This window comes from Aspergillus chevalieri, chromosome 1 (genome assembly GCF_016861735.1).
Source record: "Aspergillus chevalieri M1 DNA, chromosome 1, nearly complete sequence".
NCBI lineage: Eukaryota > Fungi > Ascomycota > Eurotiomycetes > Eurotiales > Aspergillaceae > Aspergillus > Aspergillus chevalieri.
This window is the reverse complement of record NC_057362.1, coordinates 1,215,060-1,242,694: the sequence shown is the minus strand read 5'-3', so window position 1 is coordinate 1,242,694 and position 27,635 is coordinate 1,215,060. Positions and strand designations below refer to the sequence as shown.

Sequence of the window (27,635 nt, the reverse complement as noted above, 5' to 3'; positions counted from 1 at the left end):
AGCCAGTTCCACGTCTTCAACTTGCCCATTCTCTCGATATGATGGCTCAGCTGAAGTGACTTGTTTGGGGTCATTTGATCAATCAATGCTCAGTTTTCAAAAAGCCATGGGTGAAGTATTGAAGTTTCCCCTTGCAACATCTTCAAGCGTTGCGTCGAGCCATGACCAATATCTTCAACTACTGGTCTTGAGACCAGCATTTTCATGCTCGTAGTGCTTTTGTAGAAACGGCCACTCGCATGATGCGACACGAGTCGCCCGTTCTAGCTTTCACAGGACACAGAGACATGCGTCAAGGCAACCCAACTCGCTCCACATCCTCAGTTCATTGCGTACTTCATACATAATGGCTTCAGCCAAGCCAGTGCATACCCCGCGCCATAGAAGCCACCGTAAAGCATAAAAAACAACCAGCTCCCCCCATCAACCAGACCAACCCAAGCAGCACGACAAAGACGACTAACAGCCAAAATGCCTTCCCCATCATGCTGGAAAACCGACCCTCACGAAGTCATCAGCACGTACTTTATCGGTCCCAAGGCGGAAAATCTCAAGCTATCCAAAGACAATTTCAATACCATTCTGGAGGAGCTCAAGAACGCTCGACAATCGTATCATGGGGATGATGAGGTGTGTCATTTACCGCTCACTGTCATCGAAATGGTCGTTAATGTTGTGTCGTATAGGTATTTATCTCAAAAGAAGTCCAAGACTCTGAGACCTTCGATCAGATCACGAAGAGGTTCAACGCAGCGTTGCAATTATCTGCGAAGTTGATGGGAGAGCACTCGATTCCTTTCTGGCATCCACGGTACCTCAACCTCCCTCTGCATCTCTTTGTCCCAGCCTGGCAGAGCTAACCTCATCAACTCTAGATATGAGGGGCATATGTGCACCGACCTAACCATGCCCGGTCTCCTCGGCTACGCAGCCACGATGATGTTCAACCCGAACAACGTCACCGTCGAGGCGAGTCCTTTTACCACGGTTGTTGAGCATAAGGCTGGCAAGCAGCTGTGCAAAATGTTCGGATACAATACCAACAGGAACACCATCCCGACAGCGTGGGGTCACGTCACCTGCGATGGTACGGTGGCTAATCTGGAGTCCATTTGGGTTGGTGAGTATCCTTTTCCTCCCTCCCCTTTTATGTGACACACAAAGTGAGACGACGAGCAGCACGGAATTTGAAATTCTACCCCCTCTCGCTGCGCAGGGCCATGAAAAAGGGCTCCCTCGGCTTCATCGCCGACAAAGAATTCAAGGTCCCCACCTGTCTCGGGGAAATGAAGCCCTTCAAGGACCTCACTCTCTGGGAACTGCTGAATCTCTGGCCTGACACCATCTTGGGAATTGCCAATACCCTGTAGGCAAAGTATGGTATCACATCCAAGTACCTCGAGGATGCCTTGAGGGATCACAGCATCCAGACAATCGGGAAAGATGCGCTGGAGCGGGAATTTCATATGGGAAAGCAAGGGCAGTATTTCCACGCGAAAACTAGGCATTACTCATGGCCTAAAGGTGGTGGTATGTTCATGCACCCCTTCGTCATATATTGAACATACATGCTGACAGTTGCAGCCATTGCGGGCCTGGGCTCCGCCAACATGCAAGGAGTCGAACTAGACCTGGACGGCCACATCGACCTCACAAAGCTCAGGGAGAGACTTGAGTATTGCACAAGGGAAGAGCAACCGGTCTACGCAATTGTGGCCGTGATGGGTTCCACAGAAGAAGGCGCCGCTGACCACCTGTGCGAAATTATCAAGCTTCGAGACGAGTTCCGCACCAAAGGACTGTCGTTCCTGGTCCACGCAGATGCCGCATGGGGAGGCTATTTTGCCAGTATGATCCCTCGGGAAGTCAAAAAGGAACCGGCCAGCGGGAAAAAAGCTATCGACAAGATGCCATCGCTGCCTCTCCGGGAGGATACCTTGACGGACTTTATGGCGCTGAAATATGCTGATTCAATTACTGTGGATCCTCACAAGGCTGGATATATTCCCTACCCTGCTGGTGGGGTGGTGTATCGGGACGAGAGGTTGAGGTTCCTGGTGACCTGGACCAGTCCGTATCTAACACAAGGGTCGCTGGAGAGCATTGGTGTGTATGGAGTTGAGGGCAGTAAGCCCGGCGCGGCGGCTATGGGAACCTGGTTGTCCAACCAGACCATTGGCCTTGATGAAAATGGATATGGTCGCTTGCTGGGAGAGGCCGCTTTCACTAGTGCCCGGGTATGTATCTGGCGGCTTCTTCAAGTCCAAATAGGCCTACTGACTACAATCGATAGCTGAGTGCCCACTATGCGGCCATGCACTGGAAGCAGCCCTTGGACGAAGGAACCGGCAAACGCCGCTACATCTGCATCCCGTTTAACCGGCTCCCCGAGGAGAAAGGGAAGGAGAACTATGATTCCCTGGATCCTGAAGTCGACAAGCGAAGAAAATCGATCACCGAAGACATCCTTGGGAAGTCGAACGAAGAGATCGCGCGTAACCCCAAAATCATGAATGATCTCCGGCAACTGGGCTCGGACCTCAACATCAATGCATTTGCGCTTAACTGGTACCGCGAAGATGGCAGTCTTAACGATGAGATCGAGGAAGCAAATTATCTGATGAAGAGGGTGGTTGACCAGCTCTCAATCACTAAGGCAGGCCAAAGCCCGCGAGAAATCCCCCTATATTTGACATCGACCCAGTTCGAGCCCGACTTATACGGCACATGCGCGCTGCACTTCATGAAGCGGTTGCACCTCGAACCGGTACCGCAGGACCTCTTTGTCCTGCGTAATGTTGTCATGAGTCCCTTCCCGACTGAGAAGAATTTCATCGGTGGCTTGATTGGGTACTTGGAGTCGGTGATCAGAGAGGAGGTCAAAAACACCCTCTGGCCGAGGAACAGGCCCGGAAGCTATCACGTCAACTTCTTGATGTACGGCACCGACGAAATATTCCTCGATTTCCTGACGAGTTTCCACCAGGCGACCCAGCGTCAGCAGATTATCCTGTCCGCGGACCTTGACCCGGACAAAAAGGCACAGTATACTCAACTCAAGAAGGATAACCCACTGGCTGAGATTGCCTGGCTATCCGACAAAAAAGAGGACATAGAGGCTGAAATACTTGAGATGCTTGCGGGCGGGCACCCCTCTCTCAAGGGCTCCATCGCCATCAAGGATAACGACAAGTAAGTCATCCGATGTTACAACAACGCATTTTCGCTCGAGTTTTCCTGGCTAACATGTTCCATCTGCTTTAGGTATGTCACACAGATCCCGGATTGCCAGGTGACCCTCAATCGTGCCGTGAAGAGCCGGCCGCTCAACTCACCCAATCGCGAACACGGCTATCCCAAGGACTACATGCCTTTCTACCTATACGGAACACCCGATCAACTTCATATCTCGCACATGTTGCTCCGAGCTCCGAACATCTCGCTTTCAGCTAGCAACGTGAAGCTGAAGCTGGACCAGACACAGACACAGGCAGTCAACAAAGAGCTCTCCAATGGCTTGATCCTGACGTTGCCCGACTGGCGTGAGGTGACCATGCAGCCCTTCCCGACCACGAATGATGAGATTCGCAAGCAAGGAACCTCTTTCTTTTTCCACAAAGATAAGACGTTCAAAGTCAAGGTGTACAAAGATCCTAAAGCAGCGCACGTCAAAGGCCCAGGTCTTTTGGACTCTCTGGGTGATCCGATTGCGCGGGGTACGATGACCTTGCCGGGTCACGTACGTGTGGACGTGGAGGGACCGAATAAGGATCCGTTCGATAAGCCTCCTTCCACAAAATCGTGGGAAGACGATTTAGACAAGGTCAAAGCTGTCTTGAGTGGTAATCAGGTAGTGTGTAGCGATGGCACGACATTTGGGGGCCCAGTCCTGTAGAGCGATAATAGCGTTAGGACCTAGTTGAGTCATTGAAAGATGTTGACTGTGTACAGAGGGCAGAGACCCTGGTTATTATATGTTGAGTACTTCATACAAAACAGCTGAATGGAAGCTATTTTACCCAACCTTTTCTGCTTGTTCGTCTCATCATCAGTCCAAACTGCGGGATACATACCAGGGACACGATTTGGACTCAGAGAAGCAGGTGTTTGCAATTAACAAGCCAAAGCCATCAAAGCCGTTTTAGAAAGGAATGTGACAACTAGCATCGGGGTTGATAGATTGATGATGGAGTGAAGAGAGGTATTTGGTTGATGGGACGGGGTAAGCCAAGCTGGGAAGGAGTCACCACCCTGATTTGCATCGTACGCAAGGTTATTTCTACGCAGCCTACACCAAGACAGCATTATGTATAGAATCTATTATATACGGCGGATTACCACCCAAAACGAGATACAGAAAAACACCGGGAAACTAAACACAGCCAACGGCTTGAACATTATTCACAATTGACAAGGCTGGGATCCAAACCAATGGCAGTATAAAACAGCGAGAATATAGAAGAAATATATAACGGATGGTTTAAAAAATTTACAGAAGGATCATACCGGCACCGGCGACGACGGCGGTGGCCAGGTAAGCACCGAACTGCCAGACACCAACACGGACGGCACCAGGAGCAACCATGGGGGCAGCACCCTCAGAGCCAGAGGCGGAGGCAGAGCCGGAAGCAGAGACCTGGTTAGCGTTGCCGGTGGGGGAAGAGGTGACGGTACCAGTGCCAGAGGAGCCAGCCTCCTTGAGGAGAGCAGAGCAGGTGCCGCTGGGGGAGCTGGAGGTCTTGGTGGTGGCAGCGCCATTGAAGTCGCAAGCGGAAGCGCCGTTACCCTTGGACTTCTGCTGTTTGTAGTACAAGTTCATGGCGTAAGCGAGCTGCTCCTGGGGAGTGCAGACACTGTAGGCACCGTAGTCACCAGTAGTAGCGTTGGCGGAGACACCGTCACAGACGTCGTACCCGCAGACGGTACCAAACAGCTCACCGACCTTCTCGCCGTCAACCTTGCCCTTGACAGTACACTCCAAGCTGTCCATCATGCAGGTGCAGAGGTCCTTGTTGGGCGAAGGGGGAAGAGGAGTGGCAGCAGCACGCCAAGCACTGTTGACAGCGGGGCAAGACTGGAGGGCAGAGTTGGTGGGCTTGTATTCGCTCTTCTTGGTACCGGTAGCAGAGACCTTGGCGAGCTGCGAGGAGAGGTTGTTGAAGTCGTCAAGGGTGCTGACCTTGTCGCCGTCAACCGAGACGAGACCTAATCACGTCAGTTTTCTATTACGGTGTCTGCTAAAAAAAAAAAAAAAAAAAAAAACTAAGGACATACCGTAGTCGTTCTCTTCCTGGAAGTACATGTAGACAATACCACCAGACCAGACGTCGTTCATCTGCTTGCCGTAGAGAGCCTCGACCTCAGAGAACTTACGGGGCTGAACAGCGTTGCAACCGTACTCAGCAAAGAAGACAGGGACAGAGTAGTCCTTGAACTCCTCGGTACGGGTCTTGTAACCAGACTTCTGGTAGTTCGAGTCACCGCACCACGAGTAGATGTTGTAACCCCAGAAGTCAATGCTGTCATCGGCGTTGTCGCAGTTGAAGTAGTTGGCCATCTTCTCACGGATGTCAGCATCGTCGTTGGTGGCGTAACCAACACCCATGCTGCGGTAGTTCTTGGCCTTGATGTACTGCTTCATATCACGGACAGCGGCCTTGACGAAGGCACTGGCGTCGGTGTTGTTGGCCTGGTTGGAGACTTCATTACCGGCGAAGAAACCAATGACGTTGGAGTACTGAGACATCTCGTCAATGACGCTGACGTAGCGGCTGTAGAGATCGGCATCCCACTTGGGGTCGTTGCGGACGATGGACTCGCTGGGAGAGGACAAGTCCGAGATAACGTAGATGCCAGCATCCTGGAGCAGCTTCATACACTCACTGTGGTCGGCCTTGGGGTCGATGGCATAGGTACGGATGGTGTTGGCACCCAACTTCTCGAGGTAAGGGACATCACGCTTGCAAGCATCGGCGTCGGCCAAGGGGTCCTTGAAGTTGTCGGTGTCGGACTTGGGACCCGAGTACTCCTGTTGGTAAGCAACACCCTTGATGTAGAACTGGGTGTCGTTGCTCTTGTAGAAGAACTTGGAACCCTTGATGACAATAGGGTCCAAGTCAGCCAGAACGGTGCTGGCAAAGAGAGTCGCACCAGCGACAACGTTGGTGAGCTTCATGACGGTCGTACGTCAAGTTAAAAGGAGAGACTAGTATAGAATAAAGAGTGTCAAGAAACGATACAGAACGAATGTATGTAGAAAATAAAAGAGAGACAACAGCGAAATCGCCGTAAGGACTTTTGAAAAGGAAGAGAGTGTGAGAGGAGGAAGAGGGCTGGAAGGAAGATGTGGATGTAAAAAGAAAGAAAAGCACTGAAACGGGGGGGGCTGAAGGGGGGCGACCCCAAAAAAAGGTGAGAGGAGACCAGCCATAGTGGACGGGTCCCTGGATGGAGCATGTCCCTGAGACAATTGGGGGCTTCTATTGGTTGCTGAGTCAGGGCTCTAGGGTCAACACAGCCCGCCGAATCCACCGGGCTGAGTAAAGTCACCAAAAATGCCAAGAGCTTCCTATTCAGGAACAAAGACAGCGATCCAGGCCGACGATCCGCAGTATGGCGGCTTTTGATTCGCTAAGGAACTGCCGCTTCTCACGGGAGCCGCCCCGTGATATCACCAACCGGAATAACGCGCAATCATTGTTCCCACTCCTGAAACAAGGGTCACGGGAGTAACTCTTTAGTAGGCGTCTTGGCAGCGCTGTCAATGGGTGTCTATGTGTCTAGCTAGTATTGTTTGTCTGAAATCGGATATATAACGTCCTTGGTATGGAGTTGATGGTTATAGGCTTGGCTGGGTATACTCCAGAATACTTTCATGTCAGGATATATAAGCTCACAGCCCCCCCCCCCCCCCGACAGTCGAATTCAATATTTACGCGGAAGACTGTATGGGGCGGAACGGAATACAAGAAGATCAAAATCTCCTATTTAGGTCGATGTGAATGCTAATAGGCTCTCTGCCACAACTGCTCACCCTTTTTCTAGGTCACTGTCACGCAATCCGATTGTCTGGGGATTTTTGATAGATAGGACGGAACAAGTCTGTTGTTTTGAGACAACGGATTCTATTAATATCAATTCCTTCCATATCCTACGCGGTACCGAAAGTAAGGTCACACTGGACGCGGTCCCCAGTCAGATTGGCTCCGGGGTAGCAAACATGCTATTTTTATGCTCATCGGGTGACGGATACCACCTAGCCAACTCTCTGTCTGCTGTGCTACCACATTGGGTTCTCTGGAGTATGCCAAAAGTTATGGGCAGACTTGATTGGGATCCATTGCCCTAACAGCGATGGGTCTCAGCACAGTAGAATGTTGTTTCCGTTGGTAATCTGTACATGCGGGCTTGTTGCTGAAGGGTGCCAGTAGAACCGCGGTGAAGTATATATCTCCGTTGAACCTGCGTATCGCATTCCTTCTCCGTACCACTCGCAACACCGCACTTGAGCGAATGACTTTGTTGAACCTCAAATTCCCATCCGCCAGGATTCAGTTCATTGTATATCTCTGAACAAGCGGTGGGTCATCTATCTTGAATCCAAGCTCCTACGCTCTAGGCCCAGTAGATAGGCATTTGGGGAAGGACGGAGGGCTTCACGATATCTATCGAACAAGCCAACAAAATATCCTGAACGCTCGGTGTCATGTCGGCTATAAACAAAGCGTGGACAAAACCGCTGGAGTTGTACTACAACAATGTATGGTTCTCGTTTTCGGCCACGCATTGATCCATATCCTGCGCCTTGATTTCATTGTCTTACAGATAGAACAGATTGATTAGATCACTGCTACGGAGTACTCTATACTTCGTACGTACAAACATACTTGTACATCAGCTACTAACCGAGCGCGGAACTCTGCCGGAATCCGCTATCAACACATGAAACCATCTCCGAAAGCCGTATGCGATGCGATTGGACTACAGAATACAAAGGTTGTGATATTCCTCTGTGCCGTCCAGTGTGGCCGTGTTCGACGGTGATGCATGACAGCGGACAAATCAACGCCCAGATCACCGGATGATCATGTTCTCATGGAGTACATGTACACGTTGCCACCAGTGCGTTGTATTCTGCTGTCTCTGCGCGAGTTGTGCCCTGACGATCGTTTCCTTGTGGTTGTCACTGAGACCAAATCTCTCGGAACGAGTGTACTCGCGGACGGGATAAGCATTGACTAGGAGGCCAAGCTCATATGGATGGAGATCGCTGACGTGCCGTACTTTGTGCATACCAGAGTGATAATATATCGAGTTGATGACGATGATGGAATGTACAAGTAGATTATTCTGTTGGATAGATACTACGGTGCTTGGTGCCTTGGTGTCTGGAGTACAGGAGCAACCACATCTCTACCATTGGACTTCCGCATGATCATGCAACAAACCCCTTTAACTTTGTACTCTTCTCTCGTTCAACCACATCGTATGGACTTGAGTCTACCGTACGGGGTACAGAAAAGTACACTTGCCACCGTTTGGAATGCACCCACCCTTTCCGGTGGGTGTACCCGATTGGTCTAACTGGGTCTCTTGGAGACCAACCATAGGGAGCCAACCTCCCCTGATTATTTTTTAGTTGCAGATTAGTGTCAGGCGATGTGGGGGTTGTTGTTATTTTGGGAATAGTGTACTTGTATTGAGGCGAGTTCTGGATTATTCCTCGGTACAAGTGAATTGTGCCAGAGAACTCTGTACGGAGTACTCTGTACTCTGTACTATGCAGAGTGGTAGGACTGGAGGGACTAAAAATGAGATGTGAGACTATGGTAGGTTTACAAGTTAAAGAAAGAAACTCAATTATTGAGGAATGTACAATTACTATGGACGACACCATGGTTCAAGGATCCAGCTTCAGACAACTGTGGCTAGTAAGTAAGCAGATAAACTCTAAACAGGAACGTGCGACCACCGTATTTGTATTTCATTCACTCCGGAGTATTTTACCTAGTAATCGGTATGGAACAATGGAATGCCTTGATTAATTATTTGACAATTTATTGACCACTATTAGCTGGAGCCTCGATTCCTTCTAGAATAAAATGGATACTCGCTCTTCTCCGTATTTGCACTCCAGCAGTTCCCGATCGAAATGAGATTCTGTACCACCCCGTACTGGACTTGTACTTGTGCACCACACCCTGCATCCACCTGCAGACCCAAATAAGCAAAAAGAAGCAAATCAGGAACGGTGGCAAAAGTCGAGGCCATGAAAAGAAGCCCAGGATTTGGTATGATTGGTGGACTACGATCGATTGCCCGATATATCTGAAACACAACTTAATCCATATGTATTGTTACTGTACTGTACAAGTACTATGTATGCGCATACATTAATACATTACTCCGTATCTGTATGGAAGTATCATAGAAGAGAGCGATAATAGGAGATCTCTCGTGACAGACAGATGGTTAATTAAAATAGACCAGTAGTAGCACTTTGGCGTTTAGATTCTAGAATAGAAAGACTAGTTTGACACTGAATTTCCGTACTGGCCGTCAGTGATCCTTACCGTACCCCATGCAGTCAGGGATAGCCGAGAAGGGGGATCATGAGCAAAGGTGGCGATTTATCAGCCGCAAGCGATTATCGAGTGCAGAGCAGTACGCACAGTACAATGAACATTGAGTAGGATATACTCTGTTCCAACATAATTAAGTACAAGTACGAATACTTTCGACAACAGTCAAAAGTCAATTGCTGTGTTGAGTGTTATATCCATGGTTTCGTGGAGCTTCATTTGTCTACAATACAAAGCATCTATGTACTGATATTTGGTCCGCGCTCCATCCTTTCCCATGGTTCTCGGATACAGTGTACGAGTACAAAGGGAATAGAGAACTTTTCCAGCAACGCATGCAGGGACTCGCCACTATTCGAATGCAAATAGTGAGGAGACGAGTGCAGTAAATTTTTATGATTATTGATGATGGCAACGACCGATGGCGATGGTGATGCCATCCCTTCATACCAGTCGTAAAAGCGAGGACAACGGAAACGATGTACCTGTATGTAAGAATGGTGTAATAATATCAAATTACCGACACGTAGGTATCTTTGTCGGGCGGTGGAGCTAGTCTCAGGGGCCGTCCAGATACCATGGATTCCTATTGCTCGTATTTCTTCTAGAGTAATTGACACATAAGCACTAGAAGTACTCTGTATAGAGTCTGCATATACCTTAATATCTATGCAGGCACAATTCTCACGCTGGCTCTATTCTTTACTTGTGTATTTTCAAACTGTGCACTGAAAATACTTGTATGAAGCTGAACTGAACAAGTGTTGAATTGTAGCAGTGGGGACATTTTAAACCAATCATGTGCTATTATGGGAACTCACACCAGCCCCCATCAGGGGATGTGGCTTGAGCGTGGTGTAATGACAGGTACCATACATGACCAGTATCGTATACATACCGGTAAAATGATCAAAACCAGGTGCTGCTGCATGGGACTGTAAGGCACCGGCCAACCACAAGGCCTTCCGGAAGCGTATGGGTATTGTATGGCCGGTAAAATGAGCAGATCCTGATTCCCAAAATAACCCGGTTGCAAAAGGCTGGGCCATTCAAGTCTTTGGCCCGTCTCTTCCTTCCTCGACCACCACTAATCACCACCACCACCGCTAAACCACCACACACTCTCTTTTTTCCTGTTCGCGTCTTTCCCTCCCTCTCTTCTTTTTCTTCCCTCTTCCTTCTTTTGCCGGTTTCGCTCTTTTTTTTTTCTTCGTTTCTTCCTTTTTGGTTGTTGTCGTTTGAAACGTCTTTTCTAGACAACTTCCTACACTTGACTCCCCCCTTCCTTCTTTTCTGGCTTTTCTCTCGTTAAGAGGAAAGAAGGACTGCCGGAGGGAGGTTATCGTCCACCACTACCGCCTCTTTGTCTTTTTTTGACTACGCAGGTGCAGCTCTGTCTGGTGGCTTCCCTACTTATCATCTTATCCTTTTATTATTCTTTCGTTATTCCCTCCTACCGTCCATTCGTTCTCTAAAAGTCGACCACCGTCTTTTTCATCGACGCAGGATCGTTTCAGTCCTAGAATCATCAGCATAGGACTGCTACCTCACAATAATCGTTTGCTCTAATCGTTTGCATCTTGATGCTTCTGAAGAGAGTTCTTATATCGACAACTTAATCTGTTAGATGGGTGACTGTTCATGTAAGACAACCTGGCCGGACCTGCCGCGATGACAACCAAAGAGGCTAATCAGACCCCCTTACCATGAACAGAAATCGTGAAAGAGAATTCGATTATAGCGACTTCCCGTTATGTCAGGCTACCCGGGAGGTCACTATGATGATGGCTACGGCCATCCTCATGGTGATTCCTACTACCAAGACGAACACGGTCAAGGGTACTATGACCCCAACGACTATGGCGATGGCTACTATGATCAGCAGTATGTGCCTCTCATCCCTTGAACGGTCTCCAGGACGGAAACATACTGACTGGTGGACAGTGGATATTACCCAGCTGATGGCTATGGCCACGAAGGTGGTTATTACGACGGTCAGCAGGATGGTTACTACGGCGATCCGTATTACGACGGAGGCAATGGCCATCAGAGCTATGGCGGCGGTCGACGCAGGGGTGATTCCGAGGATGAGTCCGAGACCTTCAGTGATTTCACCATGAGATCCGAGACCGCTCGCGCCGCGGACATGGACTACTACGGCCGGGGAGATGAACGCTATAACAGCTACGCCGATAGCCAGTACGGTGGCCGGGGATACAGCTACCGCCCTCCATCCTCGCAGGTGTCCTACGGCGCCAACCGATCCTCGGGTGCCTCGACCCCTGTATATGGCATGGACTATGGAAATGCTTTGCCAGCTGGTCAGCGCTCTCGCGAACCCTACCCGGCCTGGTCGTCAGATGCTCAGGTGCCAGTTTCCAAAGAGGAGATCGAAGACATTTTCCTTGATCTAGTTAACAAGTTCGGTTTCCAGCGGGACAGCATGCGGAACATGTACGACCATCTGTTGACTTTGCTCGACTCACGTGCTTCTCGTATGACCCCCAACCAGGCCTTGCTCTCCCTGCACGCCGACTACATTGGTGGTGACAATGCCAACTACCGGCGTTGGTACTTCGCTGCCCACTTGGATCTCGACGACGCGGTCGGATTTGCCAACATGAAGCTCGGAAAGGCGGATCGCAAGACGCGGAAGGCCCGCAAGGCCGCCAAGAAGGCCGCGCAGGAGAATCCCGAAAACGTCGACGAGACCCTCGAGGCTTTGGAGGGTGACAACAGCTTGGAAGCGGCTGAGTACAGATGGAAGACCCGCATGAATCGCATGTCACAGCACGACCGGATCCGTCAGCTGGCCCTGTTTCTGATGTGCTGGGGTGAAGCTAATCAGGTCCGGTTCCTGCCGGAATGTCTCTGCTTCATCTTCAAATGCGCCGACGACTACTACCAAACCCCTGAATGCCAGAACCGCGTGGAGCCTGTTGAGGAATTTACATACCTAAATGAGGTGATCACTCCCCTCTACCAATACTGCCGTGATCAGTGTTACGAGATCGTGGATGGCAAGTACGTCCGTCGGGAGCGTGATCACAACAAAGTCATTGGTTACGATGATATGAACCAGCTCTTCTGGTACCCCGAAGGTATCGAGCGTATCAAGCTCGAGGACAAGACCCGCCTGGTGGACATCCCTATAGGCGAGCGGTGGACCAAACTGAAGGATGTCAACTGGAAGAAGGCATTCTTCAAGACTTACAAGGAGACCCGTTCGTGGTTCCACATGGTGACCAACTTCAACCGTATCTGGGTTATCCATCTGGGATGTTTCTGGTTCTTCACCGCCTACAACGCTCCGACCATCTACACCAAGAACTATCAGCAACAACTGGACAACAAGCCCCCTGGTGCTTATTATTGGTCTGCAGTCGGATTTGGCGGTGCGTTGGTTTCCTTCATTCAGGTTTTGGCTACGCTCTGCGAATGGCTCTACGTTCCACGCCGATGGGCTGGTGCGCAGCACCTGAGCAAGCGTCTGATGTTCCTTCTCGGCATGCTCATCATTAACCTGGCTCCCGGTGTCTTCGTCTTTGGTTGGGGTAGCAAGGTCAAGGAACCAATTCCCCTGATCATTGGTATCGTTCACTTCTTTGTCGCTCTGGCTACGTTCTTCTTCTTCGCCCTTATGCCCCTGGGCGCGCTCTTCGGTAATTACATGAAGAAGCACGGCCGTCAGTATGTTGCCAGTCAGACGTTCACAGCCAGTTTTCCGCGTCTCCAAGGAAATGACATGTGGATGTCCTACGGTCTCTGGATTTGTGTCTTTGGTGCCAAGTTATCGGAATCGTACTTCTTCTTGACGCTGTCGTTCAAGGACCCGATTCGGATTCTGTCGCCGATGGCCCTGAAGAAGTGTATTGGTATCAAATACGTCGGAGATGTCCTGTGCTACAAGCAGCCTCAGATCTTGCTCGGTCTCATGTTCTTCATGGATCTGACACTTTTCTTCCTGGATAGTTACCTCTGGTACGTTATCTGTAACACGGTCTTCTCGGTCGCCCGGTCATTCTACCTTGGTGTCTCGATCTGGTCGCCTTGGAGAAACATCTTCTCTCGTCTGCCAAAACGTATTTACTCCAAGGTTCTCGCCACCACCGACATGGAGATCAAGTACAAACCAAAGGTCCTGATCTCTCAAGTTTGGAACGCTATTATCATCTCCATGTACCGTGAGCACCTGTTGGCCATTGACCATGTCCAGAAGCTCCTGTACCACCAGGTGCCCTCCGAACAGGAAGGCAAGCGGACCCTCCGTGCCCCTACCTTTTTTGTCTCCCAGGAAGACCAGTCGTTCAAAACGGAGTTCTTCCCGGCCGGCAGTGAGGCTGAGCGTCGTATCTCTTTCTTTGCCCAGTCTCTTTCCACTCCCATGCCCGAGCCCTTGCCGGTTGACAACATGCCCACATTCTCCGTCCTGATCCCTCACTACAGCGAAAAGATCCTGTTGTCCCTTCGTGAGATCATTCGTGAGGATGAGCCTTACTCTCGTGTCACCCTGCTAGAATACCTGAAGCAGTTGCACCCTCACGAGTGGGATTGCTTCGTCAAGGATACCAAGATCTTGGCCGACGAGACGTCCCAGTTCAACGGCGAGCCCGAGAAGAACGAAAAGGATGTGGCCAAGAGCAAGATCGACGATCTGCCCTTCTACTGTATCGGTTTCAAGTCAGCTGCTCCTGAGTACACTCTTCGCACCCGTATCTGGTCCTCTCTCCGTTCGCAAACCTTGTACCGTACCATCTCTGGTTTCATGAATTACAGCCGGGCTATCAAGCTTCTCTACCGTGTGGAGAACCCGGAGGTCGTTCAGATGTTCGGCGGCAACTCTGAAAAGCTCGAACGTGAACTCGAGAGAATGGCTCGCCGCAAATTTAAGATCTGTGTCTCCATGCAGCGTTACGCCAAGTTCAACAAGGAGGAGCGTGAGAACACTGAATTCCTTCTCCGTGCCTACCCTGACCTGCAAATTGCCTATCTTGATGAAGAGCCACCGGCGAACGAGGGTGAGGAGCCTCGTCTCTACTCAGCGTTGATTGACGGTCACTGTGAACTGCTTGAGAATAACTTGCGCAAGCCCAAGTTCAGGGTCCAGCTCTCTGGTAACCCCATCCTCGGTGATGGAAAGTCGGACAACCAGAACCATGCCATCATCTTCTACCGTGGCGAGTACATCCAGCTCATTGATGCCAACCAAGACAACTATCTCGAAGAGTGCTTGAAGATCCGTAGCGTTCTTGCCGAATTCGAAGAGTTGACCACGGACAACGTCTCTCCTTACACCCCCGGTATCCCCACGACCAACACCAACCCCGTTGCCATTCTTGGTGCTCGTGAATACATTTTCTCCGAGAACGTCGGTGTTCTTGGTGATGTCGCAGCCGGAAAGGAACAGACATTCGGTACCTTGTTCGCTCGTACTCTTGCCCAGATTGGTGGTAAACTGCACTATGGTCACCCTGACTTCCTGAACGGTATTTTCATGACGACTCGTGGAGGTGTCTCCAAGGCTCAGAAGGGATTGCACCTGAACGAAGATATCTACATTGGTATGAACGCTCTTCTCCGTGGTGGTCGAATCAAGCACTGCGAGTACTTCCAGTGTGGTAAAGGTCGTGATCTTGGTTTCGGTTCCATTCTCAACTTCACCACCAAGATTGGTACTGGTATGGGTGAGCAGATGCTTTCGCGTGAATACTACTACCTGGGTACTCAGCTGCCACTTGACCGTTTCTTGTCGTTCTACTTCGCCCACCCTGGTTTCCACATCAACAACATGTTCATTATGCTGTCGGTGCAAATGTTCATGATCGTCTTGATCAACTTGGGAGCGTTGAAGCACGAGACCATCACCTGCAAGTACAACTCTGACCTGCCCATCACGGATCCCCTGCGCCCGACCTACTGTGCCAACCTGATTCCTGTCATTGACTGGATCAACCGTTGCGTTATCTCCATTTTCATTGTCTTCTTCATTTCGTTCGTGCCCCTGGCCGTTCAGGAGTTGACGGAGAGGGGTCTCTGGCGTATGGCTATCCGTCTGGCCAAACACTTTGGATCGTTCTCCTTCATGTTCGAAGTGTTTGTCTGTCAAATCTACGCCAACGCTGTGCATCAGAACTTGTCCTTCGGCGGTGCCCGTTATATTGGTACTGGTCGTGGTTTCGCTACGGCGCGTATTCCGTTTGGTGTCCTTTACTCGCGTTTCGCCGGTCCTTCCATCTACACCGGTGCTCGTCTGTTGCTGATGCTCCTGTTCTCGACATCCACCGTCTGGACGGCATCCCTTCTTTGGTTCTGGGTGTCCCTGCTTGCCCTGTGTATCTCGCCCTTCTTGTTCAACCCTCATCAGTTCGCCTGGCATGACTTTTTCATCGACTACCGTGACTATCTGCGCTGGCTGTCTCGTGGTAACTCTCGTACCCACCAGTCCTCGTGGATCGGCTTCTGCCGTCTGTCCCGTACCCGTATCACCGGTTACAAGCGTAAGCTGCTCGGTGTTCCGTCGGAGAAAGGCGCTGGTGACGTGCCAAGGGCGCGCATTTCCAACGTCTTCTACAGCGAAATCTTCGTCCCTCTGATCTTGGTTGGGGTCACCATTATCCCGTACTTTTACATCAACTCCAGAACCGGTATCGAAAAGGCATCGACAGATAAAAACCAATCTGACCCTATCTTGCGTATCGCCATCGTTGCGTTCGGTCCCATTGCTATCAACGCTGGTGTGTCGGGTGCCTTCTTCGGTATGGCCTGTTGTATGGGTCCTCTCTTCAGCATGTGCTGCAAGAAGTTCGGTGCCGTTCTGGCTGCCATCGCTCACGCTATTGCTGTGATCGTCCTGCTTGCCATTTTCGAGGTTATGTTCTTCCTTGAGGGATGGTCCTGGCCTCGTTGCGTTCTGGGCATGATTGCCATGATTGCCATTCAGCGGTTCATCTACAAGCTGATCATTTGCTTGGCATTGACTCGTGAGTTCAAGCACGATCAGTCCAACATCGCCTGGTGGACTGGAAAATGGTACAGCATGGGTTGGCACTCCGTCTCGCAGCCTGGCCGTGAATTTTTGTGTAAGATCACCGAACTGGGTTACTTTTCTGCCGACTTTGTTCTCGGTCACCTTCTTCTCTTCCTCATGTTGCCGGCTCTCTGCATTCCTTTCGTGGACAAGTTCCACTCTGTCTGTCTGTTCTGGTTGCGGCCAAGGTAAGTTTCCATCATCGCTTTCTACCAGATTGATCGGTATCTAACTCGGTTTATAGTCGTCAAATCCGTCCTCCGATTTACTCCCTGAAGCAGTCGAAGCTCCGGAAGAGAAGAGTTATCCGCTTTGCCATTCTCTACTTCACGATGCTCATTCTTTTCCTTGTCCTGCTTGTTGTACCCCTGGTCGCTCGCAAGTACAAGGCTGCATTGGGTCTTGACTCTGATCCTCTGTCGAGTGTCGCTGGTGGTGGTCTGTTGCAACCTCTTGACACCAAAAACAACAACACCATCGACGGGTACACTGGCAGCAATCTGCCGGCTGGTATGCAGCCGATCACCAGCGGTTTTGGCGCGCCCACTCCTTCTGGTTCCGCAAGTTCTTAAAGTATCTTTGCTTTTTAAATTTCCAATTCTATTTTCATGAAAGGGCGTTTTTTTTTTTTTTTCTTTTTCCCATCATTTTCTTCGTTTTGCTGAATTTTCAGCCCCGGAGCATCAACACGAGCTGTATAACGTATCCAATGTCTTTGAAAGAGAAGAACCAAGGAAAGAAAAGGAAGATACAGAAAGCATGGAAGGAAAGCGGTAAACCCTGCGGTTCTTTGATATATTCTCTTCGTGTCGTTTTGTGTCCATTTTAATGAAGCCCATCTTTGTGTTTACTGTTTGTATTCTCGGTGTTCTGTTCCCTCATTAGACTTTTCCAATTGTTTCTCACTTTCATTACCGGTTTTCTCGATTTCTTTGATTCCCTCGTTCAATGTACTTAGAGCAAACGCAACGATTATTATACACCAGGGTGCTCTATCACTACGTAGTAGTATTATTCTGGTTGTAGAAGAACCGTTTATGCCAAAGTCATAAAATTATGCAACCTTCTTGATAGTCACGTGCGGTCCGCTCGACTTCCGCGTCGCTCCTTAAATCAATCTCCGACGTCTGTCCTGTACGCCCGACTCCTTCGTCCATCCCGTTCATTTCTATCGCTTTTTCTCTCTCATTTGGACCACAGCAGATATAATTTCTTCTGGTATTCCGTTTCGATTGTTGCGCTGCGAGCGCTGCCCTTTTCCAGTCATGGATATCCAGGAGACCCAACGTCTCCTTTCGGAGTACCTCCATGAACTAGCAAACCTGTTCCATCAGCTCCCCGGATCTGCCATTTTCCTCCGCTATGTGAAGTCGAGTTACCAAGATGACCCGGTCCGGTCGATGGTCGAATTGTTCCTTTTCCTTTTCGCTGTGCGGTATTTGCTTGCGCCCAAATATTCGACGAAGCCCGGCGTTGTTCAACTTTCGGACGATGAAGTTGATGATCTGGTGGATGAATGGACCCCGGAGCCCTTGGTGGGAAGTCCCACGCCTTTGGAGGAGATGGAGGTCGAGAAGAGGGCTGTTATTGTTGGGTAGGATGCCCTCTTTGTTCTTGCCATGAGTGTTCTTGCCATGTGTGCTTCAACTGACGCCTGGTCTAGTCCCGTTGGCCCCAAGTCCAAGCTCTCGAACGGTCGCACTGTCATGAACCTCGGATCTGTCAATTTCTACAACTTCAACACAAACGAATCGCTCAAGGAAAAGGCTATTCAGACCCTTCGCAACTACGGTGTCGGTCCCTGCGGTCCACGTGGATTCTACGGTACACAGGATGTGCACATGAAGACTGAAGCGGATGTCGCGTCGTATCTCGGTACTCCCGCCTGTATCATCTATGCGCAGGCGTTCTCGACCATCTCCAGTGTTATCCCGGCGTTCTCGAAGCGTGGCGATATCATTGTTGCGGATAAGGGTGTTAGCTTTGCTGTTCGGAAGGGTATCCAGATTTCTCGGAGTATTGTGCGGTGGTATGAGCATAATGACATGGAGGATCTGGAGAGGGTTTTGGCCAAAGTTACCAAAGAGCAGGCCAGAAAGCCGCTCACTCGGAGATTTATCATCACTGAGGGTATATTTGAGTCTCATGGTGATATGGTCAATCTGCCTAAGATTGTATGTAACCTTTCCCTTGAGGCATCTTTGGGATGACGTCTCGCTAACCTGTTTTTCACAGATCGAGCTGAAACTCAAGTACAAGTTCCGGCTTATCCTCGACGAGACGTGGTCGTTTGGTGTCCTTGGTCGCACTGGTCGTGGCGTGACGGAACACCAGAACGTTGATGCGGCGGAGGTCGATATGATTGTGGGATCGCTGGCCGGCCCACTCGTCGCAGGTGGTGGTTTCTGCGCTGGCTCGGAGGAAATCGTGCATCACCAGCGTATCTCTGCTGCCGCATACACGTTCTCCGCCGCTCTGCCCGCGATGTTGTCTACAACTGCTAGTGCAACAATCAACCTTCTCCAAAGCAATCCCGATATCATCTCTCAGCTCCGGGAACAAACCAAGGTCTTGAGGGCACAACTGGTTCCTCGCAGTGACTGGGTTTATTGCACCAGCGCTCCGGAGAACCCTGTCATCATCTTGCCCCTTAAGCCTGAGGTGGTTGCTTCGAAGAGGTTGTCGTTCGAGGATCAACAGTTTTTGTTGCAGGATATTGTGGATGAGGTAGGTACCTTGCTCCCGATTAATCAAAACTTGTCTAACTGTTCTAGTGCACGACAAATGGCGTCCTCATCACCCGTGTAAAGACCCTCGATGACAACTTCGAGCCCAGGCAGCTCCTTCTTCCGGCCCTGAAGGTCTGCGTGACCATTGGTCTCACCCGGAAAGAAATCGAAAAGGCAGGGACGGTAATCCGCCATGCTATCACGAAAATCGTCAGCAGGAAGAAGTGATGCCCTATTGATTAAACTGCAAAAACGGAGTTTGTTCATGACATTCATGTTGCCATGATTTCGCTGGGTTTCATTAGGTTGCGTTTGCTTCTTTCTTCTATGTCCACTTCTCTTGCTCACTCTTAATACCTGTCTATTATTATCGACCCTACATACACTTATTTGTATAGCATCTCTACGAAGAGGATGGTCTGGCTATCCCTTTGCACAGTGGCCGGCCTTGTACTGAAACACTGCCTCTTTTGATTCTGTTGGCGAGACTTTGTTCAGCTTTTCGCACTTGCTTGGTCTTTTTTTTTCTTGCTTTCATTGTGGACATTATTAGACTTAATTCATACATCTTTAATACGGACTGATTTCGATACTTAGTGGCAGAAAGCATAGACCAAATTTCTACCAGAAAGAATTAGAAAAGCGAGTACCAAGTGTGGCAAGCAACACCAAAACAAAGTAAAACAGAAGACCAATGTCGCAACTCCCTTGATATCCCATCCTCCCTTGCCAAGACAGCATTCTGTCTCCCCCGTTCCAGGAGTCCAGTATCCCTTTGCCCCTCAAGGGAACAGGAACACAGACACCATATATTACTATGCCCTACCATTCCTGATAAATTACCCCAGAGTGCGGAGTATTTAATTACATCTAAATCCCACGAGCTCCCTACCCGCTCACGCATTCCTGGGAGATTAGCCCCGAGCATTCCGCGGAAGGAACATTTTCTTTGAATCAGGTTTGTGGGACATTCTTCATTCTTGGGCTCGTCTGTTGGGAGTTGGAAACTGTTGCATTGCATTGTGTCACTGTGTTGGATTGGATTGGGTTGAAACGTTGGATTTTGTGTTGTCTGCTACATACTTGCAGTGCGGAGAGTGTCAGAGATTCGGGTTCATTGTACTTGCATTGATCGTTATTTGATTCTTTAATCTCAAGCTGAGGTGCTGGTTAACTTGTTTCTCAATAGATCTTGACATTTCCCTGATTTCTCGTTTACTGTACATCGGGTGCACAGTATACTCGGTTAGGGCTACCGGCTATAGAGCGAAGAAGATTCAAGATCAGCATGCGACATCTCACTCAAGCATTGATCACTCTCAATGCTCTGCTTGTAGTCGCAGTCGCGGCTCCTCATGGTATTGCATCTCAGAGTGACTACAGCCGCTGCATGTCAGAGATGCTAACATGGCAATGTACAGGAATCTCGTACAGTCATATCCAGCACCACAAACGAGATGTTCCAAATCCAAATCTAGCCCCAAACCTAGGCACCAATGTAGAAGTCGAGCTACATCCGTCCCCTCGTCACCATAACAATCACGACCACCACCATGGTGGCCACGGGCACGGCCACCATGGCAAACCACCCCAACTACCACCGAAGAAACGAAAATTCGGAATCTCCTACTCCCCCTACAACACAGACAGCACCTGCAAATCCCAAGACGAGGTAAATGCAGATATCGACAGACTCGTCTCTCTATCCACCCCGCCACCAGCAGAGAACAACGAAGGCGCAGAAAGCGACTACAGCTTCATAAGAATCTACGGCATAGACTGCAACCAAACCGCCACCGTAACAACAGCTGCAAAGCGCCACAACCTCCGCGTCTTTGCTGGTATCTTCGATTTCTCCGACTTCCCCCACTCGCTCGATGCCATTATCGACGTTGCTCATTCCCACTCTACCGACCCGGAAAAACGAGACGAAAGAGCACAACAAAATGGATGGGATATATTCCACACTATAGCAATCGGAAACGAACTAGTCCAAACGCACCAAGCCACAATCCCAGAGGTAATCTCCGCCCTCCACCAAGCACGCAGCATCCTCCGGTCCGCAGGGTATCAGGGCCCCGTCGTGACTGTCGATACCTACACAATGCTCTTGGCACACCCGGAGCTATGTGAAGCGTCGGATTACTGCGCGGCGAATTGTCATGTTTTCTTCGATGCGACGCAGACTCCTGACAAAGCCGGGGATTATGCGATTGACGTTGCTAAGCGGATTTCGAAGGGGACAGAGGGAAAGAATGGGGGGAGGAAGAGGACTGTTATTGCGGAGAGTGGGTGGCCGCATGATGGGACGGCGAATGGGAAGGCTGTGCCGTCGGAGGAGAATCAGAGGGTTGCGGTGGATAGTTTGAGGAGGGTGTTTCGTGAACAGGGTGAGGATGAGGGGGATGGGGATGCCGGGCTGGTGTTGTTTACGGCGTTTGATGATTTGTGGAAGACTGACAATGAGGGAACGTTTGGAGCGGAGAAGTTTTGGGGGATTAATCGCTGATTGTGATCGTTTCTTGCATTCTATGTTATACTGTATACGATATATGTATAATAGCCATCTATGTATGCTGTACTTTAGCAATAAGCAACAAGCAATGATTCATGCAATGTATGCAAAAGCAATGCAGACTTCAGACAACCATGTATCACTCCAACGAAGCGTTCTGTACTGCTTCCTCAACGCTAACCGTATGCTCTCTTGTACCACTCTGCTCAGACTGCTGCGCCTGTTTCCGTCCCCAGCGACGTGTTTTTGGCGGTTCAGGTCTCTGCCCATATTTCCCTTGCTGCACCATGCTATTAAGATTACTTTGGTTATTATACTGGCTATTCTGGGACTGCACAGCAGGATGTGTTGCTGACCGTCGCGGTGGAGGTACAGCCGGGGGAGGATTCGAAGCGGAGCGTCGCGAGTGAGCTGAAACAGGTGGTGCGAGCGAGGAAGAGGTGCTTGTTGATCTTCGTCGATTCCCTGCTATTGGCGGCGGTGGTGGCGGCGTAGGGGTGACGGCTCTTGGGATTGGACTCGATGGTATCGGAGAGTCTTCCGGGATCCTGTCGGCGTTCTCATCTTCCTCGTGGTTGCGGCGTCCGCGCCATCGTCTTGCTTTGGGTGGCTCGGGTTTGACCTTTGGTTTGGGTTTGGCACCGGGGTGCACAAATTCTGTTTCAGGTGGGAGGTCTGCTCGGCTTGGTGTGATGACACCCGGCTTTTCATGTTGGGATGCTACCTCGCGTACGCTCAAAGAGGATGTGGAAGCCGGTTCGAGATGCATTCCTAGTCGTTTCACCGCGCTTAGTTTACGATGGTGGTGTCGTACGTCTGGCGAGCCAGGGGCTTGTTGGTGGCCAGTTGGCGATGCAGTATCCCTGTCAGAGCTGCTGCTGGATGAGGTGATCTGCGATGCTTCCAGGGGCTCCCCGGTGGTTGCAAAAACAGATCCTGTTCGAGATGCAGCTTGCGATTCAACTTCAGGCTCCACATCCCGCAGCCACTCGACCGTTGCGCAGCGCATCACCAATCGCTTTGTCGTTTCGTCGACATCTTCAAAATGCTGGATCTTCTCCTCGTCTGTCTCTTGTCCAGAGAGCTGACCGCGCATGAGAATGTTTAGCATGCGCTTCAATTCGTCACGTTTGTAATATGGAGGATATCTCAATTGAGTGTGAGCGAGCAACGGGTAAAGCACGCGGAGGTAGGTGTGTCGTAGAGCTGAAGCTTCCTCGGGCAGATCGAGCAAATTCCTGATCAGAATGTCAACCAGGACACGCAGGTCATTCGTATAGAAGTATTCAAACGTAGATGGAGTGGTAAAGAGAAGGTATAGGAGCTTAAGAGTGAGGAGCTGGAGTGATGTCTCAGCTGTTCAGGTTAGCTCCTGCATACTATCTGTTCAGCGACAAGGACCGACCTTCTCTGTTGATGAGAAGAATGATATTCTCGCCAAATGTCTTGTAATAATTCCCCTGCATAGAAAGCACCTTGATCACCTTGTTCGTCAAAAAGCCCGACCGTTCGTCAATAGGATCATGCGCCGAAATCATGAATTGCTCGTTCAACACCAACTGTTTCGTCAGCATCACCGTCCTTCACTCAAGTCAAGAAGCACTTACCAAAACACGAATAACCGGATAATGATACGGATCGTTAACATCATCCGAAAGATTCTCAATGAGCTCAAACAACCCCTTGATAAAATCGTCGTCCACAAGCACCAAATCCCCAATCTTCACTCTCTGTACCCTCGACATCTCATATAACAGATCCATCAACATGCGATGGAGACCAGCTCCGCCGTCTTCATCTTCGTCGCTATGGCCATGGCTATCATTCTTCCTCTTCTGTAATAGCTCTAACAACCGCGGAAACGCTCCCTCATCGTTCATTGCATGGAAAGTAGCTTCATTCTGGCGACCGTCGAAGAGGAGGAAGGAGGATATGAGGTGTAGCGTTTTGGGATCGTCTTCCTATTTCGTTGAAACAGAACCGTCAACGTTGCCCATGTGCGCGAATCCCAACTGGTATAATCCATACCTGCAATAAACCATATAACAACTGTCTCCGGACATAATCTCCATGAGAGGCGTAAAGAGTTGATGAAAATAGTTTGAACGAACAGCGCGAGATGTCTAGTTCGGAATTGAGGTATTCATCTGTCCAGTGTCAGGTTAGTCCCCGCATCTTGAGACCACGCTGCGCATAACAGATAGCACCCAGAAAAGATAAGAGGAGCCACACCCTTATACTGAACAGTCAAGCTCAAATAACTCCGTAGCACATTATCAATCAGATCTTCCGAGTCGCAAGGGGTAGAAACGATTTGCTGAAGTTCTGTCAACACCAGCAATAGCTAGTTAGCATCACACATAACAAGCCACCAATGCTAAAACCAAAGAAGAAAAACAAAAGCAATCGAGGAGGAATGAACGCACCATCCCAGAACTGCTGCTCCCTCTCTAAAATAACCTCGGACTCCATTTCCCACGGCTCGCAGTCGTCGTCGGGGCGTCTGTCGGTGATGCTCTGCACTCATCCCGTCTCGTCTCTTGTCCTCCCCGTCAAGGAGACTCTTTTGCTCCCAGTGAATGGGAGGAAGGATTGTTGAATATGTGACGGGTATGGGGTTGAGGCGGACGTGCTGATTTGGAGTTGATGAGATAGAGGCAGGCAGAACTAGTGCGGTGTTCGGTGATGGTGGACCGTGGGCGAAGTAAAAAAAGGCGGCGGGGGATTTGCAGGCGATCCATCGGTGCCAGACAATACTACTATTCAACAACTTTGTAGGTCATCAAAAAGGATGTTATAGAATAATATACAGTAGTATTAAGAATGGCATTATAGTTCATACTTCGTACACGCTGGTAACCAACATCTGCTAATACAATCAAACACGACAGCACTTGGTATCAATAAGTATGCAACAAGAACCGGAAAAGCAAAGGCAAAAGAGAAATAATGTACGTGAAGAAGCTACTGTTAGCAATTATGTAGGTCGTTTCAATGGGTGGGCTTCCGTATTCCTGGAAATAGTTAGCAACATTGCTCTCCCAAGCTGGAATACTGACAACTCACAGGACGTATTCGTCAAGACTAACGACACTCGGTTCACTGAAAAGCAGATAGAAGTACTTGAGCGTCTCCGAAAGCCAGAACGACTCCATTGAGTCTTGAAACTCCGGATGCATCGAAGTGACATCTTCAATTGCCGAATGTGCGAAATTGGTGCGTGTGTGCTTGGAGATACCCTCGAACATCCTCCATCCCTTCTCCCGCCAATAATTGTCACCTGTGAGACGGTACATGATGAAGACAGACTCAATTGCTTCGGGACGCAATAGGTAGCGTCGGTCAGTCATGCGGACAAACCCAGGTGGCAATCTTTCTTCCCTGATCCGGGTCTTAACGTAATCATCAGCCAGCGCGGAAGCAGGATCCCCAGGCAATGGTGAAAGGAGACTCCGGCGTGTGACTTTAACCCTGGGGCCTGTTGGTACTGGTGTTTCGGTGGTCTGCGATGCTGTCGCATCACGCTTGACTCCGTTTCGTTCGTAGATAACAGCATTCTTTTCAGGCGTGGCAGCCGGCTCATCAGCCTCGACCGCGACCTCCTGGGACTCCTTGGCTTCGATGGCCTGCTCCTTCAACTTTTGCATCGCAGCCAAACGCTCCTCTCGCCAAGGGTCCAGGGCATCCTTGTAACGCGCCTCATCCCACGTGCATGATTCACCCTTTTTACAAGGTATCACTAGGAAGGTTTCAGGCATGATGCCAGTGTATGTAGACTCATACGCCCACACACAGCCGTCCGTAAGCTTAGCGGCGATGTCCATGTCACCATCAATGCCAAACAACTTGGAACCAACCGCGAACATGCCACCGGCATAGCAGGTCAGATGCGTCGCTTCGTACCTGGTTGGTATTTGGTTCGGCTGCAGCTCTGCAAGAGGCTTGCTCAGGTCAAGAGTGGCCAAGAAACGGATATCACGGCCATGTTTCACCATGGGCCGGAAGAGAAGGTGCTCGCGAGCTGTATCCATTGCTTTCTCATACATGGATTTGTATTGATCGTTCAGACCACCCAGGAGCATGTATTCCTTGGGCAAATACTCATACGTTGAGTCTGCCTCTGCTCCCAAGCCAAAAGCATCCTTGTAAGAGTTTTGAGTTATCAAGGCTCCCTTGCAGTCGCTATTTGCGGGTACAATGTAGGAATCGGGGTTCTTCTCCTTGATCAGTTGTTCATAATCGGCAGGCTGTGCATCTTGCGCAAGGCCACTCTCACCGCGTCGCTCGAAATAATGCGTATAGCTCCGAATATCTGTTGGAGCTGGTCTTGCACTGGGCGTGAGCACAGGAGTTGTCGATGAGTTGGACGGGGATGGAACATCGCGCACAACAGCATGTGCGGGTATAGGCTTTTCACATCCAGTGGCGTCCAGCTTGGTAGGCCACAGACCGGGAAGCTTGCTGGAAGATTGAACACTCTCCAGCTCATTGGTGATGCGTGCAATGGCGTCGTAGTATTTGTCGTCTTTGGTCAACTGCGCCAACCGCGTAAATTCCATTGAAAGTGAGCCAATTTCCGCCAGAACCGCTCGACGGCTCGCATGGTGAACTCTCGATGCCTGATCTGGTGTCCACTTGTAAAACAAAGTCGGCATGCGATTGGGCGTGTCAAAAGCCCCCATCAAAATCTCCGCAAGCTGAACAGCCTTCTCCAGAAGCACGGGATACTGCTGATCCGAGATGTCATACGCACCCAACAATCCACCCATGTAACGAATGACCGTCTCGAAGACAGGAATCTCCAATTTCTCGCTCGTCGTAAAGTCAATACTCTTGACATGCTCAACCGCAAGCGCAAACTCCTCCTCCAATCCCATCACCCAAAGCGTATCCAACGCATCCACCACCGTAGCTCCCCAGCCATTGAATGTATCCTTGTAGCCACCGCGCAGAGGCTTGAGCTCATCCTTCCCCATCGCGGAGGACTTGTACCCGTTCCACGCGTACTCAAACGTCTTCCGAATATCATCCAACCTCTCCAACCGCTTCCTCTCCTCCTCGACCGACTCAACCTCGAAGCTGGCCTGCAGTTTCGGTAATGACTTCGGCTGACCAGTCGGCAGCGTGATCCGCTCTTCCGGTGCGAGGGGGAAGATTTCCGGGACTTTCTTCCAATGAGGCGGCGGTCGTTTCACCGGAAACATGCTCAGGCCCTGCTTCTGCTTCCCCTGGTTTCCCTGTTTCTGTTGCTGTTTACGCAATCCAGAACCACCGAGTCCCGCATTTTGGGCCTGACCGTCGCCGTTACCGCTCGTTTTGACACCGACTTGATTCGCGTTCTCGTGGGATTGTTTGGTATTCGCGGTTTGTTGGTGCGGGGGAGGACCGGGAACGAAGTCGAGCGAGGGAGGGTTTTGCGAGAAGAGATCACCTGGCGGCGGGGGGAAATGGGGGTGATGATCGTGATAGTCGCCCGGGAAGACGATCTGCCAGTCGTGGGAACGGACGAAATGGAAAAACACCACGGCGAACACGACGGCGAAGATCAAAAGGCCGCGATATCGACGTGGTACGAGCATTTTGTGTACTTTTGAAAAGAATGGAATGAAGAAAGGGAGGGACAAAGAGGAAGGTACTCCCCCTGTTGCAGGTGAGGTAAACGAGTGACTGGGTAAAAGAAAGATGAAGGAAAAAGAGAACAAGGCACTGTCAAGGCATCAACAATTATCCATTAAAGAGCATATAATAGCAACAGCCTCTCTTTCATGTCTCTTTCAAAGAGG

General features: G+C 50.1%; 6 protein-coding genes across 6 annotated transcripts; 3 read left to right on the top strand and 3 right to left on the bottom strand.

Annotated features, from left to right (window-relative positions):
* Positions 1-4,489: 4,489 nt before the first annotated feature.
* On the bottom strand, positions 4,490-6,175 carry GAS1_1 (1,3-beta-glucanosyltransferase gas1; the record flags this gene model as incomplete). Its single annotated transcript, XM_043279298.1, has 2 exons — positions 4,490-5,205; positions 5,275-6,175. The coding sequence occupies 2 exons, from the start codon at positions 6,173-6,175 to the stop codon at positions 4,490-4,492; spliced, it is 1,617 nt and encodes a 538-aa protein (XP_043131560.1).
* A 5,159-nt stretch (positions 6,176-11,334) lies between these two features.
* FKS1 (1,3-beta-D-glucan synthase) lies at positions 11,335-17,180 on the top strand (the record flags this gene model as incomplete). The annotated part of the gene is made up of 3 exons (XM_043279286.1): positions 11,335-11,465; positions 11,526-16,796; positions 16,853-17,180. The coding sequence occupies 3 exons, from the start codon at positions 11,335-11,337 to the stop codon at positions 17,178-17,180; spliced, it is 5,730 nt and encodes a 1,909-aa protein (XP_043131559.1).
* Positions 17,181-17,873: 693 nt separating this feature from the next.
* Positions 17,874-19,565, top strand: lcbA (serine C-palmitoyltransferase subunit lcbA; the record flags this gene model as incomplete). The annotated part of the gene is made up of 4 exons (XM_043279275.1): positions 17,874-18,202; positions 18,272-18,782; positions 18,844-19,335; positions 19,383-19,565. 4 exons carry the CDS (start codon positions 17,874-17,876, stop codon positions 19,563-19,565), a joined length of 1,515 nt encoding a protein of 504 aa, XP_043131558.1.
* Positions 19,566-20,625: 1,060 nt separating this feature from the next.
* scw4 (putative cell wall glucanase (Scw4)) lies at positions 20,626-21,846 on the top strand (the record flags this gene model as incomplete). Its single annotated transcript, XM_043279264.1, has 2 exons — positions 20,626-20,695; positions 20,759-21,846. The coding sequence occupies 2 exons, from the start codon at positions 20,626-20,628 to the stop codon at positions 21,844-21,846; spliced, it is 1,158 nt and encodes a 385-aa protein (XP_043131557.1).
* A 145-nt stretch (positions 21,847-21,991) lies between these two features.
* On the bottom strand, positions 21,992-24,324 carry ACHE_10436S (DUF2013 domain-containing protein; the record flags this gene model as incomplete). The annotated part of the gene is made up of 6 exons (XM_043279253.1): positions 21,992-23,208; positions 23,258-23,411; positions 23,460-23,813; positions 23,881-23,999; positions 24,085-24,177; positions 24,279-24,324. 6 exons carry the CDS (start codon positions 24,322-24,324, stop codon positions 21,992-21,994), a joined length of 1,983 nt encoding a protein of 660 aa, XP_043131556.1.
* A 505-nt stretch (positions 24,325-24,829) lies between these two features.
* Positions 24,830-27,431, bottom strand: ACHE_10435S (class I alpha-mannosidase 1A; the record flags this gene model as incomplete). The annotated part of the gene is made up of 2 exons (XM_043279242.1): positions 24,830-24,866; positions 24,919-27,431. 2 exons carry the CDS (start codon positions 27,429-27,431, stop codon positions 24,830-24,832), a joined length of 2,550 nt encoding a protein of 849 aa, XP_043131555.1.
* Between the last annotated feature and the right edge of the window lie 204 nt (positions 27,432-27,635).